Consider the following 21,579-nt stretch of genomic DNA (forward strand, 5'->3'; position numbering starts at 1 on the left):
GTGGAATATGTGGGAAAAGTTGTTATACATTGAGTAACTTGATAAACCACACACAAAGCCATACTGGAGAGAAATCTTGTGCAATGTATGTATGTATGTTTATTTGCCTCAAAAATGTAACAGTATCTGCATAATATATAAACAGTAAAACAGGAACGGGATACATGTTCAAGACCTTACTGACCTAAGACACAGATGTGCGAAATGTAACCCTAACAAATATAATATATGAGGGAAAAGTTTTCCTACATAAGCTAATTCGAAAAGTCACATGAAAATCCTTGCTGCAAGGAAGCTTCATGATTGTGAAAAAAGATCATTCTTTACATTGAGTAACTTGAAAAGCCACATAACTGGAGAGAAACCTTACGATTGTTAAATTTGTGGGATAATTGTTCTTTAACTTGAGTAAATTTAAAAGTCTCATACAAATCCATACCAGAAAGAAACCCCATGCTTGTGGAATATGTGGAAAAAGTTGTTCTACATTAAGTATGTCGAAAAGTCTCATACAAATCCATACCGGAAAGAAACCCCATGCTTGTGGAATATGTGGAAAAAGTTGTTCTACCCTAAGTAACTTAAAAAAATCACATACCAATCCTTACCGGAAAGAAACTTTATGCTTGTGGGAAACGTTGTTCTACATGAAGTAACTTTAAATTCAAATACAAATCCATATCGAAGAGAGAAACCTATGTTTGTTGAATATGTAGAAAAAGTTGTTCTACATCGAGTAAATTAAAAATTCACGTACAAATCCACACAGGAGAGAAATCTTATACTTGTGCAATATGTGGGAAAAGTTATTCTACATTAGATAAGTCGAAAGGTCACATACAAATCCATACCGGAAAAGAACCTTATGTGCAATATTTGGGAAAAGTTCCAGAGAGAAGCTGTGCAACATGTTGGATAAGTTGTTCTATATTAAGTGACTTGAAAATCCACATACAAATTCCTACCGTAGAGAACCCTCATTCTTGTGAAATATTCATTGAGTAACTTGAAAAGTCACATACATGATATCCGTACCGGAGAGAAACCTCATGCTTGTAAAATATGTGTAAAATGTTGTTCTAAATTAAGTAACTTGAAATGTCACATACAAATCTATACTGGAAAGAAACCCTATGCTTGTGGAATATGTGGGAAAAGTTGTTCTAGTTTAGGTAACTTGAAAAGGCACATTCAAATCCATACCGGAAAGAAAGCTTATGCTTGTGGAATATGTGGGAAAAGTTGTTCTACATTGAATAACTTGAAAAGTCAAATTGAAAATCATACCAGAAAGAAATCTTAAGTTTGTGAAATATGTGGAAAATCCTGTTCTACATTAAGTACGGTAACTTGAAAAGTCGCATACAAGTCCATATCAGCGAGAAATCGTATGCTTGTGAAATATGTGGGAAAAGTTGTTCTACATTAAGTAACTCTAAATTCACATACAAATCCATTTAAAGAGAGAAACCTTATGTTTGTTGAATATTTCGGAAAAGTTGTTCTACATTTAAGTAATTTAAAAATTTGTATACAAATCCATAACGAAGTGAAACCTAATGCTTATGGAATATGTGTAAAAAATTGTTCTACATTGAGTAACTTAAAGTTATTTACAAATCAATACAGAAAAAAACTTTATGGTTGTAAAATATGTGGAAAGATTTTTTTACATCAAGTAACTCGAAAAGTCACACAGAAATCCATACCGAAGCTTGTGGAATATGTGGAGAAAGTTATTCTACATTGTGTAACTAGCAAAGTAACATACAAATCCATACCGGAAAGTAAATTTGTGCTTGTGGAATATGTGGAAAAAGTCACATACAAATATATACCGAAGAGAAACCTTATGCTTGTGATATAAATATATGGGAAAAGTTGTTATACATAATTTTTTGAAAAGACACACACCAATATATATCGAAGAAGAACCTTATGCTTGTGAAATATGCGGAAAAAGTTGTTCTACATCAAGGCTGCCCAACCCGCGGGCCGCATGTGGCCCGGCTGACTGTTTTTTGCGGCCCGCCCTATAAAGTTTAAAAGCAGACTTTCAAAATTTTCACTTTGTTTTATGTCATCAATATATATGCGAAGTATGTTTCGTGATTTTGGTGTGATTATTCCTGCCATCTATCTACATTCAAATGCCGGTTCTTATTATTACATATGTGTCAAGTCTTGCACCCTGGTGGACATTTCATTCTGATTGCTTTCTTCCGTGTCGGCTTTGATCGTCTTTATCGCCAACCTAAAGTAAAAAGTCAACAATATCTTTGGTACTAGTCCCAGGACTTGTTGTCCTTTTTTGTTTAAGGTATTTTCGCGTTAAATAAAATTTCGGAAATGTCGTCACTGCATATTCGTCAATAATTCTGATAAAATTGACTTACTGACATTGCTACATATTAGTCAAATCAGCATATATAGGCTATTCTTCCAAAATCTTTGTACTGCTACCTAATTAAATACTTGTATTGGTGATTTAAATTTCATGAAACGGCCCCACATAAACTTGATATTCCCACGACATTGGTGCACAGTATGCTCATTTAAACATTTGGGCAGTATCATGGCTACTGAAAGTGAATGAATGAAAACACTATAACGCAAATATAACACTCAATTTTGACGTGATGTGTGTGTTCTCGTGTGGTAGTTAAAAAACCGCTAGTGTGTTGTGTAGTGATTGTTTCTTTGATTCGGCGGCCCGCCAGTGTCATGTCCACGCCCCGCGTTTGCGAGTATTCTAATATTCGACTTGATATTCGAATAATTTGCCAGTCTTACTTACACAGTAACCATAAATCAATAATTAACTCAATTGATTTTATGTTAATAAACTTGCCTTTTATGTATTATGTAAATTACCTAAACCGAAATTAGAACCTAGCTGGTATTACGTTGGCAGCCCGCAACGAAAAAGGTTGGGCAGGCCTGTTCTACATTAAGTAACTTGAAAAGTCACATACGAATAAATACCAAGGCAGAACTTTATGTTTGTGAAATATCCGATAAAAGTTGTTTTACATTAAGTAACTTTAAAAGTCACATACAAACGTATACCGAAGAGAAACCTTATGTTTGTGAAATATGTGGGAAAAGTTGTTCTACATTGAGTAACTTGAAAAGTCACTTACAAATTCATACCAAAGAATAACTTTATGCTTGTGGAATATGTGGAAAAGTTGTCCTACATCAGGAGTGACCAACCCGCAGTTCTTGAACCGCTTTCATGTGGCTCTTTTTACCTTCTTCATTTTAATGAAAAAATAGGTTACAAATTACGATTTATCATTTTCGATTAAACATATTATGATTCGTCGTGTATTCTTCTTCTACGTCGCAGATACTCGTTCATTCACTTTACCAGGAGTGGACAACCCGTAGCTTGCGAGCTGCATGCGGCTCTTTTCACCTTCTTTATTTTAATGAAAAAATTTCGATTTAACATATTATGATGTGTCGTGTAGTTACGTCGAAGATACACTTTACGATGCAATCGTCCACTATACGTTACAATTAAATTCTTTGTTGTGAGACGCGCTTATTGCGCAACAACGACTGTCGTAATCGTAGTTCTGCGAGTAACGCACAATTTACCACTTGGATGAAGTGCAGATAAAACGTCACAGATTACGCCATCAACGACTCATTTAATCGGATTTGGTTTCCCTCTAGTCTCAGAAGCAGCTGCAATTGAGTTCTCGTGTGATAGTTAAAAAACCGCAAGTGTGTTGTGTAGTGATTTTTTCTTTGATTCGGCGACCCGCCAGTGTCATGTCCTCGCCCCGCGTTTACGGGTATTCTAACGTTATTGTGGGTAAATGTGAATTTGTTTTTGAGTAGGCCTACTGATAGTTGAGAGTTAACTGTGTCAATAAGATATCAAAAATGCATATTTCTAACTGTTTAGCATTATTAATAGGGGCCGCGAGCTCAAAAGTTTGGGAAGCCATGGGCTAGACCACTTCATTCCCCAAACTAGAGCCTATTATTGCCAAATTATAATCCAGATTGTAATAGTATTTAAAGGTACAAGTAACAGTATAAATATTTATATTTAATTAAGGTAGGACGATGGGGAATAGGAATATGTTGGTTACCAAAGTGGTAAAAAGGATTATGTTTCTTTCTTAGATATTGACTTCTTCAAGGATAAAGGAATTAGAATTATTTCACAGGATCATTTCTTCATTTAATTATTGTGATGCACATGATGTCAATTCAAATTTATCATAGATGAGCAATCAGCCTGCAAATTTTGTTGATGTAGACACCATTTATATTCAATAAGCTAGCCATTGAATTGATCATCACGAAACGACCTGAAAAGAAAAATCTGCGAGTAGAATATTCAAGGGTTACATATTAGGAAATAACACTCACTAGTCACTACCCTACACTTTTGTTGAGAAGAAATGATTATTTTGAGTAAATATTGATCATTAGTCATTTATCTTTGAAACGCAAGTTGAAAGACCTGAGTTGAATTCTGGTTGGGACACAGCACACAGGGTAAATAGTCTTCCCAAACCATTATAGAACTCTCAAACCACACTAGCCATTTGTATGTTGGCCTTCACGTTAACTTCACAGCAGAACCTTAACCTAGGATAACATTTTACACACAAGACAAATCATGGAATACCACAGCAAATTAAAATAAAGGGGAGAATCCAATATGTGTCGACTGGTCGCCTAATTACAGTAATAGGTACGGGAGTTAAATTATACCTTCTACAACCCTCACAAAGAAACCACTCAAATAGAAATAAAAGATCATGCATGTGGAATATCAGAAACTCGAATATTCGAAGAGAAAAGCGATTTTTTAATGATGACAACAACATAATATCAAAACGATCGTTATGTCCACTAACGTTTCAAATAAGTAGCTGAGATTTCACATACAGTAAGAAACGTGTTTCATCAAATAACTCTCTTGGAAGAAAACAGTCATATGTCAGAACGGATTCGAAAGCTCTTCTGATGAAAAAAAAGCTACCATTGCTATAAGAAGACATGTTAGGTCGGCATTGGTGATCAGAGACAGGAGTGTAGCCAGGAAATTTCGACGGGGATTCTGAACTTTGTAATTGCCAAGTTAGACCATAACAGCTAGCACAATGATCACCAACGCGTTGCCCGTGGGCACCAAGTCGCCAGCGAAGACCATATGAGTCGCCCGCAGGTCTGTTCCATACTAAGCTTAATAACGTCTCCTATAAGTAAGCTACATCAATTAAATTTTTTCCTGCTATTTTACTATAAATCACACTTATATGGGAACTAGAAATGACACTATATTAATTATTGTAACCATCAACCTTATTTTTATTTGACCTCAGTGATGTGACGGGTCAATTAACACTCTTCCAATTATGACATCACGCTGAGATCACTTTCCATGAACCTGTGTTTTTTCTTGTCCGTTGGTTAGCGGAGCGGAGCAGTATACAATTATTGATTCCAAAGAAAAATCCATCATTTCCACGATGAATGGGAGGTGGATATATTTTTACCACCATGAAAACAGCCTGCGTGTGACTCATTAGTGGGGCGATTTTAGCGACGGCAAAGAGGAGAAATATTTCACATCTTGTCACGTAATCTTCCGCGCTAACTACCCACTGGTCAGCACAGTATGGACAGAAAAAGCTCGCGAGTCAAATCATACAGCAATCCTATTTTACGAGACCATCGTTTATTTCAACCTATCCTTTCGAATCAACATTTTTGACATAAACTCAGGATAGGAGGAGATTTACATATTTATCCAGGGGGAGAAGATAGCCGATAGGACGGCTTAACCATATGACAAACCACGGCTTCTCGCCGGTCACCATTCGATGTCGGGTATGGGATTAGTTAGTTATTTGTTTCCGGAAGCATGAACTTGATGGCGAAGGAAGCCTCAACCGACCAGCGGTTACGTGAACCACCCTACGGCGGCGAGGAGTCCAGCAATTCTTTCGTACATAACTATCCCCGCATGGGATTCTAACCTGCGAACCTAACGCCTAACACGATGGGCCGTAGCGCCGCGACTCACTCCACCAGGAACAAACATGGAACACGCCTCACTGATGAAAATCTGCAAGACTCGCTCAGAGTTACAGTGTCAAGTTACACGTCGGAGTATAATACTCTGCAACATTTGATAGTACTGTTGAGTTCATTTTATCTTAGACTTGTGCAGATTGTTGAAAATCAATTTAAAAACACTCAGTTTTGAAATACAAGTGTTATTGATAGAAATTTATTTGCAACGTTGTGATATGCGTTTGATTTCCTGGAGAATCCTAAAGTTTATTAGTGTCTATACTTCACTAAATACCAGTAATTATATCAATAATTGAAGCTTAATCGAGCAACTGAGTTTTTTAGAAGTGTAGGCCTACATTGAACTGGTAGCCCGCAGCTTAATCTGTACCCAAGAAGTAGCTCTCGGCTTCGAAAAGGTTGGTGACCCTTGCTAGCAGAACCGGCTCAGGGTCTAAAAAGCGTTCTAAGCTATGAAAAATTTCTGTGTGATACGAAAAAAATTTGCTTTATTTACATTTTAGAAGAGGGGTCTGACCCTGATCTGATCTTCAAACTCAATATTTCAAACTTGCAATGTCAACATTGTCAATTCGACACTCCGAGTACTAGGGCATTACAATTTTTTTTTATCATTCTTTATTGTTAAAAATGTCTTGACCCCTTCCATTTCAAAGAAAAAACATAATCCTGCAAAATATTGTTCATATTTGTCCAATTTACATTCAGAAATTTTAAAACACACAAAAACAGCTAAAAGTTTAAGTATATAGAGAGAACGGCGGGTCTGAATTCAGCAGTATAAAAGTCTATATCTAAGTGCTTTTAAATTACAGAATTCTACCCTGCTTGTCAGGATGTGATTATTCTGCGCAGTCATGCTTTAGTGATCATAAACGGGAGAGCTTTTTGAGATTGAACAGTTTAAACCAGGGGTGTGCAACCTTTAAAGGAGGGCCAGATACAAATAACTTGGTGAAACCGCGGGCCGCACTTTTTTAACATAAGCTTTCTAGTAGTCGCAGGCACAAAAAGTTTGGCTATTGATGATTTGGCTATTTATTATGACATGTGTAGTTCGCTTTGCACAAGCAAGCCATAAGCATAGATGTATATATAGCTATGCAATGCAAAGGGATTGGAAGGATTGGAATTACTAGCACAAACCAGATTGATACAGGCCGTAAACCTTTCAAAATTGTCAATTCTGCGTGGACCACACAATTTTTCCTTGTGGGCCGCAGGTTGCACACCCATGCGTTAGGGCGTCCCTAGAGTTTGGCATGCTTTTATTAACAGTATTGGAGTCTGGCAGAGTTTAGTTTGAATTGCTCTTATTGATATTGAAAAGCTGTATTCAAAGACTAGAGCAGCGGTTCCCAACCGGGGATATTTAAAACTATAAATACCACTGGAATGATAAACAGGGGGCCAATGAGTCCTTAAAGCCTCAGGAAGGGAGCTGTTGATGGTTGGGAACCACCGGACTAAAAATTAGAGACTACTAGAGTAGAGTCCGGAGTCAAAAATTCAAATCTAAGCGCTCCGGAAATATTTGCACAAAGATGGCGCACAACCTGAACTCTGACCTGGTACCTATACATCTTGGTGCACATACTTCGGGAGCACCCTAATCTATGGCATTATTTTCACTATCCATTGGAATATTCAGAGTAAACTTGGTGCTCCCAAAGTATTCGTACCAAGATGGCGCACAACCTGAACATAGTATGTGTACCAGGGTAAGGTTGTTCAGGTTGTGCGTCATCTTGGTGTGAATACTTCCAGAGCGCCTGGGCTTGTATATAAATAGCAAAACTTGAACACACTCTGAGATTCTGATAATGTAAATGACATGCTCCTAAAAAATATGATAATTAGAAAAATACACCACCCTGCGAAAAAAAATACACTCGAATAAATACTTGAATTATCACACATAAATCATACAAAAATATTGTTTCACCAAAAATTCGAACACAAAATCAGAGTTGTAGAGATGGGACACAGAGTCTTAGTTTTTTGTGGTCAAAATTTGGATTTCTCTCATTAATTATAGTTTCGGACTTCTAATGGTAATAATCATAATTTAGACAAAAACTCAAAAATTAAGCCAAAGAAGTTTTCTTTACAGACAATTGAAGCGTGTATAAACAGAAGCGTAACCAGGAATTTTTAAGAGTGAAGATCTTGATATTTATTATTGCCAAGTTGGACCGTAATTGCTAGGTCTGTCCGGTATAGGTCTTCAAGAGTCATAAGTGTTTTATTTTACAAAAAATTGCTATGTTTAAATCAGTAATATGCCTTTTTTACATTTAAAAAAGGAAGGAGCAACTCTCAGAACCCCCTGCTGGCTATGCCCCTGTATATAGGCTACAGTTCTCATTATCAGATTTGGTTTCCAAAGTTAAATCCTGGAATCATAATTAAAACTTCAAAAACGATTCAATTTCTAACAGTCCATCAAAGAAGATCACAAATATAATAAAAGTAAAGGGAACACCACATTTAAATGAGTAGATTGTCATAAGGAATTGTGTCGGTGTCTTTTATAATAATTATATGAGAAACCCCATCCATGAGCCGGGGGGGGGTTATTATCAAAAATATTTGTGACTATGTGGTGTTCCAGAAAAGCAAATACAAAGTGGTTGATATGTTGAATATACAGAAAATGAAAAAGCGAGGGAGCACAACATAGGAGTTTATCTTGGAAAAAGAGGGGAGGGGGAGGAAAAAAAACGGGAACCCAACAAATAGCACCCACTAGAGCGGTTTTCCTTCCTGGCTGGGACATTGAAATGGTGGGGGGACAGGGGGTGTGAGAAAAAATGTCATAATCTCTCTGAGTCCTGTGTTGTGACCTCACCACAGGCAAATGCTCCCAAATTCTTAAAAAAAACTTGAAAAACATGTCTAGATATATATGCTGTATACAGCTCTCACCTGAGTGAGACGACGAAAAAGATAGGGGGGGAGAGGGGGCAGGGTAAGGGATCAGAAAAAGGTTCAGAGCCTACAGTGATACCTAGCCACTGCCGGTTTGTTCAAATTTGTCAAAATATTTATGCAAGTATGCTGAATCGTTATTTATATAAAATTGTACTCAAATTCAAATTTATCTGAAAAATTCCCCCATCCCTTAAAAATTTTTTTTTTTCTTGGTTTCCAAATCCGTTTTACACTAAGATAAAAACACAATCAGTGAATATTACAGAAAAAATAGAACACGCTTATTCACACAAAAGTATAAGTAAAATCAAAATAAAATCCCCTACTTTTTTACCCCCAGTGCTCCCCCCTTATTTTATAAAAACACAATGCATTAAAACCTAATAATAATTCCTAATTTTTTTTGTTTTTTTCTCAAATTATTTTTTCTTTGCATATTCGCAGAGGTCCTTCACATCCATCATTGCTTTTTCGATGTTATCAGCAAATCGAAATGAGTTCTGATAAGATAAGATAAAGAGATAACATAAGAATGTAAATTAATTCAAATAAGTGTAACCAGAGTCAGCACCAGGTTAGAGTTAGGCCATAATTTTATCTTGATTTTCCTTATTTCAGTTCTATCACGAGTTTGGGTACTGTCTGTGTTAGCCAAGTAAATACATCCCCTTCCCATAGGTTTCAGTCTCATCACACAACTTGATGTAAAGTAGGCAAACAAAATTCGTTGCCGCCATATTGGTACACACACTTCTGGAGAGCCAAGTTGATAATAAATTAATGATCAGGTGGTTAACGCACCTTTATTGAACATAGGTTTTCTAGTAGCAGTCATGAAAAATTTAGTTGTTGATCTTATGACAAGCTAACTGTTAGGGCATTGTAACGTCAAAGACATAGATAATAAATTGGACTCAAATACAGGCTTTACAACGCATAGTGATTGGAATCACTCGCACATACCAAATCAAAAATTCGTTACGGGGGCCGCACAATATTCAAAATTGGAACTTCTCCGCAGCCCACAATGTTTTTCCTTGTGGGCCGATTTTGGCCCGCTGGGCGCAGGTGCCACAGCACAGCCCTGTCTCACAGGTTGGTGCCCTTCATAAAATACTTATTACTCACAAAGCAGCAGTTGCGAATGAAGGTCACCTAAAAACTATTATAAAAAGAACACTCACGGTCTCGTGAGAGGAGACTTTGCTTGAGATGTGAAACATTATGGTGTTTTCGTGGCAGATGATGTAGGAGACACCGTAGCCATCATCAGCGACCTGACAAAAACGTGGAGAAATTTTTAGTAACAGGTCACAGTGCATAGGCTGTGAAGTCGGGAAATTTTGACCCAATTGTGACCCCAAAGTCTGTTCCATTTGAAATATGACTTTGAACTGTACGAGAAAACCAAATTTTATTAATTTCGGCTTTGAGTATGTTTGTTGAGAGCATGAGTAACAATATTCTAAGCGAGGCTCACATAATGTGAGTGAACATCTTCCATTGTAATAGATTTACTCTTTTACGTTCATTTTTCATTATCGAAACCAAGTACTTCCATAGAAGAGCTGGCAGGCCACAAGCATTGAGAGTCTTTAAGGGGGCCACAGATTATAAAACTTGAAATAACAGCATCGAGTCCTGTTTATTATAATTACATTATTCTGACTAGTCACACTCTAATGAGCACAGCTTGGTTTAGTCAAACAATAAACTTACAGTTTGTTCTGGATCTTCCATGGCCCGAACGAAAGCGCAAGATTCAGTCATGCATGAACGAACAGTCTCGGTCCTCCCTTCTCGGAACAATCTTGTCATCGAGGCTTCGTAAGTTAAACTGAAATGACCTTTGTCCTGTCATAAAATGATTTTTATTTTAAGGGAAGTAATATGAGAAAGCAGTTTGTATGGCAACTTATGTATGATATATAGAAATGCTTTGTTCTACATTTCAAAAAAGAGGGTTGCGACTCTCAAACCCCCCTCCCTGACCGCACCCTTGCTTCAAAACCATTACGTAGCACCTTATACAGGGTGCAATAAGTTGCGCAAGCGATCTGTTTTATGCTAATGTTATGAATATATTTCATTCCTTTTAGTGCGGTTGGCATGTTACGTCTATGTCTCTTGGGCCACATTTCCCAACCAGTGCCCTCATGAGGGCCAAAGAGCGGTTGGAGGGAGGGCACAATACCAAGCGCAAAACTGACTTTACGTTGGGAATCACAGGTCTTAGGCAAAAATCCCCAATACGACTCATTAGTCATCCGAGTCCACAGTCAAGTCAGAATTAGCAAGTTAGTTGATGGCGAGTCATTGATGAATGGATACTCAAGTCAATGACCAAAGCCAAGGATGTAGCCAGGAATTTTGAAAGCGGGGTTCTGAAATTTCTAATGCCAAGATAGACCGTAACAGCTAGCGGCTCTGGCCGGCCTTAAGACACTAGTTTCCATGAGTTTATATGACAACTTGTGTTTAAAAGCGCTCACATCGGTAAAAATTCATAGTTTTTTTACTCTTGTTACTCTGTTGAATCTTTTGCCCGGTGCCTTTATAACTGTAAGGCTAAGCGATATCCGCATTCTTTATCAAGGGGATGACAAGAAACTATGCAAGAACTCAAAATTTCAAGTGCCCCACTAAAATTTTAAATAAATGATATTTTTCATTTCTCTTACCCTGAAATGTGCAAGTTGAAGAGACAATTGGATAAAAGCATCAGGAGACATTCGGAAAGTTTTGATCAATCCTTTTCCGAATTTACGAAATGGAAACATGTGGAGGTCTACGTCATCAGATAAAAGCTTTGCAATCTTTAGACTTGATTAAATGACGTCGATGCACTGTATAAAGGAAAATTAATTGTTAGGATACTGATTCAACTCTGTATAAAATCAGCGCTACCAAGCAAAAAATGCCAATATATAGCACAGCAGTTCCCAACTGGAGGCCACAATGCTATGTGCAAAAATAATTACATGGAAAAAATGTTCTTCCTAGTTTCCTTGCTCGATAAGGTTATTCCACAGGGTGTTTTCACTTTGTTGAGCATGAATTGTTTGATCATAATGGGATTTGGAAACTACCAATCAAAATAACACTATAAATACCACTGGAATGATAGAAAGGGTCTGTGAGTGCTGAAAACCTCTGGAAGGGGACCACGAGTCGTAAAAGGTTGGGAACCACTAAATAGCAAAAAATGAGATTATGAAATCATGGCTCCCAAGAGCAGAACACAACATTTTTAGTCAAATAGTTAATATGGGAGCGAGATTCTACCTTGGATTGAAACAGTCCCAATTACAATATATATATCTGATCAAATAGCTCAAGTGATAATTGATCCCACTCTTTATTAATCTAGTGTTCCCATACACAATATACTTTCAGTTGAGCAGTAGGTTAGGTCAGGATGAGAAATTCCACTCTGCATTAAATTAGTGTTCCCACATATAATTTTTTTAATCAAATAGCGAAAATTGAAAGACAGATTCTACCTGGCATAAAATTAGTGTTCCCAAACACAAAATATTTTTAATCCGAAAGCAACACTTACAGGTTCTGGAATGTTCCATTTTAATCGCTGAGGAGGAAGGAGGGTCGTTGTTAATTCTCCGACGCAGGCACCATCATCATTATATCCGAAGTCCGCTAACTCATCGTACAAGACTTCTTCCGTAAGGTGGCTCATGATCGGAGCGTCAGCCCAGGAATGTTCTGCGTTCATTCCGAATCACCCACTTTTGTAGAAAATAACTTGGAAAAATTTGTCAAACCATCTGAATAGAATTTATTCTTTATTAGCGTCTAGCAGTCACGAAAAACAAGGCCCTGTATAAATACCCACATGCAAGTTTTTTTAGGCAAAAGGCTGCCATGGTCTCGCTTAAGCAGATACAATTTTAGGACTAAGAACTGCCAAGTTCAGCATTGCATACCTAATTTATTGCAACCTGGATGAGTTGGAGCCTGTCATGACTCAGAAAAATTTGAAATATGGCTACGGCTCAAACTCTGATACCAATGAAAACTTGCCATACTAAGCCTCGACTCCAGCATAATTCACAGCCCAGGCATTTACTCGCACATGATGTCCCATAGTGTGTGTACCAGGTTAGGGTTGGAAACAAAACAGAAAAAATTGTTATGAGATACTTTGTGGAAAGTATCATCATAGCTTTTTATCATAGCTTGTCTGAACCTTAGTCGAAGGGAGAGAGTGACCTCCTCCCAAACCCCCCAAAAAACTCTTAAAATAGTATCTATCCTGAGAAACCTCCAGCAAATTCAGAACGTGACCTCCCCCCCCCAAAAAAAATAACTTAAAATAAAATTCAATCACCTGTTATGGCATTTTCCATACAACAGCGAACATGAGAACGTTGTCACATCATCAACGTCTAACACATTGGATTCATCGTCCAAAACAACCACAAACGCCGCTTTCTCGATCGCGTGCAACGACGCTTTGTTTACCCCAGATTTAAAGAAAACACCCAAGCCTGTGAAGAATAAAATATTCATTTAGATCAGTTTTATTTTAATGGACTCAGTGGCTTAGTAGTTCAAGCGTTAGACTCCGCTACGTCAGTAATGTAGATCAGTGGTTCCTACCCTGGCGGACCGGTAAAATTAATTAAATGTACTCGCGGACCGGCAAAAATATGAAAGGACCAGAACAGAAAATAATACCATATATTTGCGCTGAATAATGCAATGCTGGGCCCTCAACATGCTTCTAGAAATCTAGACAAAAAAAGGTACACTTGAAAACATTTCAAATGAAGAAAAATTAAAAAATAATGTGCTGGCCAAAAATTGTAATAGGTGAAACATAAATTGCATAATGAAATGCAGTGCTGGGCACCCACTATGCGTAAGAAAGGCACATATAAAACATGTACATGCCAAATCATGTACAAACACAATTAGGTCTAGTGACAGTGCTGCTGCTGTTTCGTTTCAAATATAGGATTGCAAACGAGGACTCAAAGAAGTTTCTGCAACATGTAGCTCTGGAGCAGTGTACAGCCGATTCTTTCGCATAACGCATAGGTAACTGGTTGAAAATACGGACAACAGTTTGATAGCACTATTACTTAGCAATGGGTGTTCGTTATCAAATATATAATTAAAATTGTTACACTGATTCTTTTTTAAATCTGAACTGTGAAGTAGAATCACCATTTTAATCAAGCTTCTTTTCTACATCCGGTTTATCATATTAATGCCTCTGCAGTTGATCGACGCTTCAAACGAAATGCTTTTACATTACAATAAAAAAGTCGTCGGTAACTTGGCCCCAGGCTCAAAATATTGGAAAAGATCTCTGCGGCCCATGGATTTTTGCGCGTCTCGTGACCACCTGCAGGGTAAAACAAGGGGTCTCGTGTAGTTTCGTACCTAACGTACTGGTGTAGGTGTAGCATAACATTTTTTTGACATGTCAATCCTAAACCTCACCTGACTACGCCATCCAAAAATTACGTCACTACGACGTCAAAATCATGTCATAGAGCTTGCCAAATACTCGTTCGATCGCCCAAATGGCATCGGCGCCGACGATGAAGAGCTGACTAATGTCAGCGATCTCTCTCCTTCGGGATCGTTGCAACGAGAAAACGAGAGAAATAGCTGTTCGATTCCGGGTTCTCGTCTGCGCATTTTGGACGACCATCCGCATACTTTGGTGGGCCTTATTACGCCACTGTGACGTCGAAATGATGTAATTATTCGGTGACGTAGTCAGGTGGGGGTTAGGATTGACATATGCAAAAATTGTTGAGCCAGACAAACTAAAAGCGCATGTGGTACCAAACTATACCAGACCCAAAACGAATGTGGAGACAGTATTTTGCCTTAGAAGAAGTACCGTAAAACCGGCTAACTTCGAATGATTTCACTATACTTCAATCAATCACTCAGCCATTTCTTGTCCAATTCGCGTCAAACTTAAAATATATTACATTGATGTAATCCTCTGTTAAATTCATGGAACGGAACCCCATTGTGACAATTTTTTGCTGGTTATATATTTTATAATCACGCAGTATTGCACGACTGTTCACAATTTTTCTATTTCAAACCATGCTGCCGTTCCAAATGGAGGAATTGAAAATTGTCGATGTTGATCCAATCAAACAAAATATTGTTGCTATTTTCAAATCACGCCAACTCGTCGGCGCTCGAAAGTCTGGAGTCAAATCTATAACGATGCCGCAACTTGACGTCAAGTTCAACGTGTGCGTCAGATGCTATTATTTTAATAATTAAAAAATATTTGAATTTCTATATTTTCTCAAGTCTTCTGCGACATTTTGCGATCAGTCTAATTTTCTATACACATTGTTATCGTTCTCTATCGAAAGACGGTAGTTTGAGGAATTTAGCATCAGTAGAAGTCACGATTTGAGCCGCTCGAAAACGGAAGGTCAGTTCTATCGTGAAACATGATTTTTTTAATCAAAAAATAAATTAAATTGCATGATTGAATATGATAACAGATTTAGATATATAAGTACTCACTATAGAAACTGCCAGAAGCACAATATGACAAACGATTGAATACTTTATCCGAAATTACAAGGCATCCGAATTTAGCCAGGTATACGGTAGGTAAGTATAAATGGTAAACAATTTCAATGGGTTCGCAAGTTCGCATAATTATCCTGTGGAAGATAATTATATTTGAAAAGATTGCTGGACTCCTCGCCGCTGTAGGGTGGTTCACATAACCGCTGGTCAGTTACCTCTACCTTCAAGTCCATGCAATCGGAATAATTGTTTAACTAATCCCATATCCGACATGGACTGGTAACGGGATGAGAGGTCGTGGTATGCCATATGGTTGAGGAGTACCGGTACCCTATATCAATTTTCCTCTCCCCTGGCATAAATATGTAAATGCTTAACCTATCCTAAGTATCTCAACAATTCTAGTACTGGTACAGGCAGTCGCAGTTCTGACCATTTCATGGCAGCTCCTGCCACAAACGTACCGTCGCGTCTCTTGCCATGGTTTTATCGCGCTATTACCGGTATGTTTACAAAGTCATGTACAATATTCTAGTCTATCATGCGGAAATATATCTACTTAAACCCAAACCTAACCCCAAAAACATCCAAACTGTATTCATAAGAAAGGCGTTCCAAATTATCCAATATTTATCCCCGTCAGGGGCAGCCCTGCTATTACAGTGACATGCCGTGGTTACGGCAGCAAAATTGGTGGTATTCGATTTTCTGTCGTAATGACCGCCGCTCGCTATTGGTTTGTGACAGCTAAGAAGTCAGTCGCCGTAGGTTAGGGTTTGGTCTTAGGGCCATGGTTTGGAAATCTTGCCATGGTTTTGCGGCAGCTCTAGCCACAAACAACTTGATATTTTTGAACAAAAAGGTGATGCAATAGCCTGACCTAAGGCGAACAAAAACAAAGAACACAGATCAGAAAACGGGGACGATAACGGTATAATACCAGCAATTAAATTTGAAAAAAAATCCGCTATTTATTTACCGGAAATTAAAATCTAGTCGTCATGGATACGCTGCATGTTGCCTCCACGCGGCTGAATAATCTGGTCTGGAGTCGTGTCCACTATTGACTTGTTTACTAACATTAACACTTGTTATGGTCAACATTACATTTTGTAAAGTACTGCACAAAAAATTCCCAGTATACGGTACAATTATGAAGAATGTTCTTGTAGTCATTGACAAATAGTCTAAAAGTCGTGTTAGCGTTTTTTGTTCTCTATTTCCACCTAGAGTATACCTGGATAACTTTTGCTCACTGAAGCCAGCGCACATGGACCTTTCCCCGAGCATCGACTTCCTTGTTTACTTCGTGACATTTGCCAATCAGCAAGATGCAAAAAGTGACGCAACAAAGCCCCCTTTTCGCTTCCGCTCAAGACACTTTTCTCACTCAGACAGATTTTCAAGCGTGGTTGTAAACATTACCTCGCTTTCGCGTTTTTAAACTCTATTGTTAGTTTTCAGTTGTGTTTCGAAAACTTAAATATAAATCAGATAATTCAATGATCACTCTGTCTTCCCAGGAGTTTCAATTCAATTGCATTAATAAAAATTAGTGTAGAAATAGCCGTGGTACCCTAGCCTGAAATTCTCTACCGTTACTTTTAAAATACAGATTGTTGTATGCGATGAATCATAATGATGGCTTGAAACACATACCCCATTTTACAGGCCCCAACTCGCAAAAGCACTCTTAAAATAGCCCCGAAAATTTTTGCAATGGTAAAGTATAGAGGACTTGCACGGGTCACGTGACATTGTTACTGGACGGCAATAAAACAAAAACGTCCATTTGGCTGCTGTCAGTTGCAAGTCGGAATATACGTTTGCGTTTTGTTTGGCTGTTGAAAATGGTTATTTCGTTGTTCTGTTGGCTGTACGTATAGTATAGACAACGAAATGGATCTTCAGTAATATTCCACTGATTTCAAAAGATCCTGAACGTCGCGCAATGTGGATATCATCTATTGCCTATTGGCAGAACTGCTTGGTGTCAAGTCCAGAAGCCATCTTACTTGTGTTTCACTGTTTGCGGACAGCACTTCGTTGATGGTGAGTGATAGTGTGCCGTTATCAATTTCTTTAAATATTCACAAGCTCCCTCATTTCAATGGAAAGCAGATGACAAACTACTGTTATCAGTAGGTCTAGGCGTGGGCCTACTTGCAGTTGCAGACTTGACTTGTGTAAGACAGTAAGGAATTAATCTAATAATCAACTACTGTTATCAGTAGGTCTAGGCGTGGGCCTACTTGCAGTTGCAGACTTGACTTGTGTAAGACAGTAAGGAACTAATAATCTAATAATCAACTACTGTTATTAGTAGGCCTAGTTGCAGACTTGACTTGTGTAAGACAGTAAGGAATTAATCTAATAATCAACTACTGTTATTAGTAGGCCTAGGCGTGGGCCTACTTGCAGTTGCAGACTTGACTTGTGTAAGACAGTAAGGAATTAATAATCAATTGCTGTAAGGTCTTGTTTCCCTAATTAGCAGGTAATCTTTTACTAAGTGTGAAAGGTTGAATAGATAACTAACGTTTAACACCAGGGGTCATGCAAAAAATAACCAGAATTCAATTGAATTCGCCATCTAGGAATACGCTCGCCACCGCATCTCTGATCTCCCTGGTAGTCCACAGGTTTCAATCCCATGCGGGGATAGTTATGTGCTAGAGGATTGCAGCTCCACTCCCACCGAGGGTGGTTCACATGGCCGCTGATCGGTTACGACCATTCCCCACCATCCAAGTCCATGCTTCTGAAAACAAATAACTGGCTCCCCCTCCCCCCCTAAATAAATCTTATCCTAATGGTGCTTGTACAACTGATTCAAAATGTCTTTTTATTGTCATTGGTAAAAAAGATATGCTACCCGGAATCAAATTCATTTACGACTAGTGGCTGTGGTGGGATATGGACATAAATTTCACACTCCCTGATCGTTAGATTTTATGAAAACTCTTATCTGTATTCATTATCTTACAGATATGGGTGCGACCATGGAATAGATGAATGGCAAAGTATAAGTTGCAACAAGACCACAGTGGCACAAGACCTCAGCTTGCGTGACTTGATAATACATCCTCTGTATCCATTTATTGATGCTTATCGTAACTTGTCATTACTGTGGATTGGTGAAGATAAAGTGTCCATTGTGCTTTAACGAAATCAACTTCGAAACGACCCTATCAAGAAAAAAAATTGTTTCGGTGGGTCTGGTCGTGAAGGTTTCAGTCTAACGTTGGACACCAATACTACAACCAGATACAGTTGCCAATTAAACTTAAGCGAGGCGTAATATTGAGACTTTGTGATCTGAAAGGAAATTCTGATGGGTAGCCGGCTAACCGCAACCTTTTGTTTAAAGAATATTATTAGATACGACTTAAGAGTCTTAAGACTTTTATTTGAGAGGGGTGTAACCCAAGCTCATTCGCAAATGGTATTCATGGTACCAAATGTATCACACACTTTACAGTAATTATAAATTATATTTGAAAAATAAAGCACATCAAAAATGTATTTTTAAAAAACAATTGGTTTTATCTGCAGATACTAGGTTGATATTGAGATTGACCATTTCAATGCTAAATTTTCTTTAGTCAAAAGGCACACTTGATTCGCAAAAATTTGTGAATGCGCACAGTACACCAATTTGTCTAATGTTTTGATTCCATAGGCAGGAGGTTGTTGATCGGTGCTGCTCAGGATGGGATATTTTTGCCTCTAAATGCATATTACATGTTCCACATGAATCCATCGTGCTCAGATTCGACTGTTTCCAAGGTCTGAAGGCTCCAACAGCCTTATTTTAAGGGTACACAAGAGAATTTTCAGTGTGGCATGCATGGGTCAGTTGGAGTCACTAACCTCAAGATATCCATAAGCAAAGATAAGATAACCTGAAAGTAACATTCCATAATTTAGAGTAAAAAATGTATCTGCCTCCACATGATGCCTCGGGGGTAATTTCTATCAAATATTTTACAGTATTATGGTTCTAGTGAAAAGGGGTGTAGGCGGCTTTTTTTTAAAGTGTGGTAGGTCTAGTCGAAAGACACATTAAATGTTTATGCTAACAACTGCGAATTAATATTGCAACGCATACAAGTTAACAGAATTTGTTGAAATGGTCCTGCCTTTTGCCTTTCTTCAAAATCCTCCTTTTTTTTACTATTCTCTTCTTCTCTGGGGATGGCGAAAATTTAAATATCGATGGGACATGTAAGCAGCTGATAATGGGTTATCTTCCCTTTTTCCTGAAAATAAATTAAACACCAATCATCATTTAACAGTGCCAAGTTTGTTTATCAGATCAGTAATAAATTACCTGCTAACTAACAAAACAATCAGACAACACCTTCTGACCATTAATGAAGATTTCTTTCAATTTAAAACGCAACTATGCCTACCAATGTGGTTAGTTTTTAGGATAGAATTTATCTGTGGTTGGGGACATATTGCAAAGTGCAACATCGTACGATCACCATTCTATGTCGGGATTAGTTAGCCAGTTATTTGTTTTAGAAGCATGGACTTGATGGTGGGGGATGTCGTAATCGACCAGCGGTCGTGTGAACCACCCTTAGTGGGAGGAGAGCTGCAATCCCCTCGCACATAACTATCCCCGCATGGGATTGGAACCTGTGAAACTCCCAGGGGGATCAGAGATGTGGTGGCGAGCGTATTCTCAGATAGAGAATTCAATTGAATTCTGGTTATTTTTTGCATTTGCACTGGCGTTAAACTTTAGTTATCTATTCAAATTTTCACACTTACTAATAGACTACCTGCTAACTAGGGAAACAATACCTTATGGCAATTATTGATTAATACCTTACACGAGTCAAGTCTGCAAGTAGGCCTACGCCTACCGGTACGCCTCCCAATAACAGTAGTTTGTTATCTGCTTGTTATCTGCATTGAAATGAGGGAGCTTATGAATATTTAAAAAAATTGATAACGGCACATCATGACTCACCATCAACGAAGTGCTGTCCGCAAACAGTGAAACACAAGTAAGATGACTTCTGGACTTGACACCAAGCAGTCCTGCCAATAGATGATATCCACATTGCGCGACGTTCCGGATCTTTTGAAAACAGTGGAATATAGCTGAAGATCCATTTCGTTGTCTATACTATACGTACAGCCAGCGGAACAATACGAAATAAGTCCATTTTCAACAGCCAAACAAAACGGAAACGTATAATCCGACTTGCAACTGACAGGAGCCAAATGGACGTTTTTGTTCTATTGCCGTCCAGTAACAAGGTCACGTGACCCGTGCAAGTCCTTCTATAGGGAGAATTTTCCAGGGGTCAAAGGTCGGGGAAAGGGGCATAGCTGTTCCTCTTGTCACATTGATAACCTATGAGTATGAACTTGTTGTAATCACAACTACATAATCTGAGAATGGTTGAATGCAACGTGATTATACTGTTAGAGTGGTTAATGTAACCGCTGTTCGGTTACAGGTTCTTCTATGCTGCTTAAATTATTGAAGCAGCAAGAGAAATTCTGATCCCCGACCTTTGAACTTTTCCATCAGTTTCAGCCTGTGATAGTCAACCCTCGTAATTTCCAGTTCAAGTAGTATTCCGCGTTCAATCACATCTGCTTTATTCTGCATTTGTAGCCAATAACTGGTTGACTTGTACTTATTCCTGACATGGATTGGTAACAGGCCAATCGGTCGCGGTATGGCATAGTCAAGTTTATTTTACCCATCTAGTATAAATAATATACAATGTTTAACGAGTAATATTGAATACACATATTGAATATAGAGAAGAGAAGTCGCGGAGAACCAAAAATGGTTATCAAGCAGCGACACCCAAAGTGTTGACCTATCAGATGCCACAAGTCCATGAGCTTTGTACAAATAACTGGCTTACTATTCTTATACCTGTCATGGACTGGTAAGCGGATGAGAGAACGTGGATAGCCATATGATTAAGTTGTCTTATCAGTTTTCCTCTCTCCTAAGATAAATATTTAAATCCCGTCCTATAACTGGCCAACTAACCCTGT

General features: G+C 38.2%; 1 protein-coding gene and 2 long non-coding RNA genes across 3 annotated transcripts in view; all 3 read right to left on the reverse strand.

The window, feature by feature from the left end:
- Window positions 1-21,579, reverse strand: part of LOC144431830 (uncharacterized) — a 278,870-nt gene that overhangs the window by 80,745 nt on the left and 176,546 nt on the right. The window lies entirely within an intron of this gene.
- LOC144419958 (carnitine O-palmitoyltransferase 1, muscle isoform-like) lies at window positions 11,700-14,326 on the reverse strand. Its single transcript, XM_078110237.1, has 4 exons — window positions 13,702-14,326; window positions 13,352-13,511; window positions 12,566-12,788; window positions 11,700-11,849 (listed from the first exon to the last, which is right to left on the reverse strand). The coding sequence occupies exons 3-4, from the start codon at window positions 12,734-12,736 to the stop codon at window positions 11,832-11,834; spliced, it is 189 nt and encodes a 62-aa protein (XP_077966363.1). The 5' UTR covers window positions 12,737-12,788; window positions 13,352-13,511; window positions 13,702-14,326; the 3' UTR covers window positions 11,700-11,831.
- Window positions 19,484-20,837, reverse strand: LOC144419813 (uncharacterized). The gene is made up of 2 exons (XR_013474281.1): window positions 20,528-20,837; window positions 19,484-19,805 (listed from the first exon to the last, which is right to left on the reverse strand). It is a non-coding gene; the product is annotated as an uncharacterized LOC144419813 (long non-coding RNA).

The sequence above is a fragment of the Styela clava genome, chromosome 2 (assembly GCF_964204865.1).
Source record: "Styela clava chromosome 2, kaStyClav1.hap1.2, whole genome shotgun sequence".
In the NCBI taxonomy this organism is placed as follows: Eukaryota; Metazoa; Chordata; class Ascidiacea; order Stolidobranchia; family Styelidae; genus Styela; species Styela clava.

Excerpts from the sequence above, each read along its gene's own strand:
- LOC144419958 (XM_078110237.1), bottom strand. The coding sequence starts at position 12,736 with ATGAACGCAGAACATTCCTGGGCTGACGCTCCGATCATGAGCCACCTT.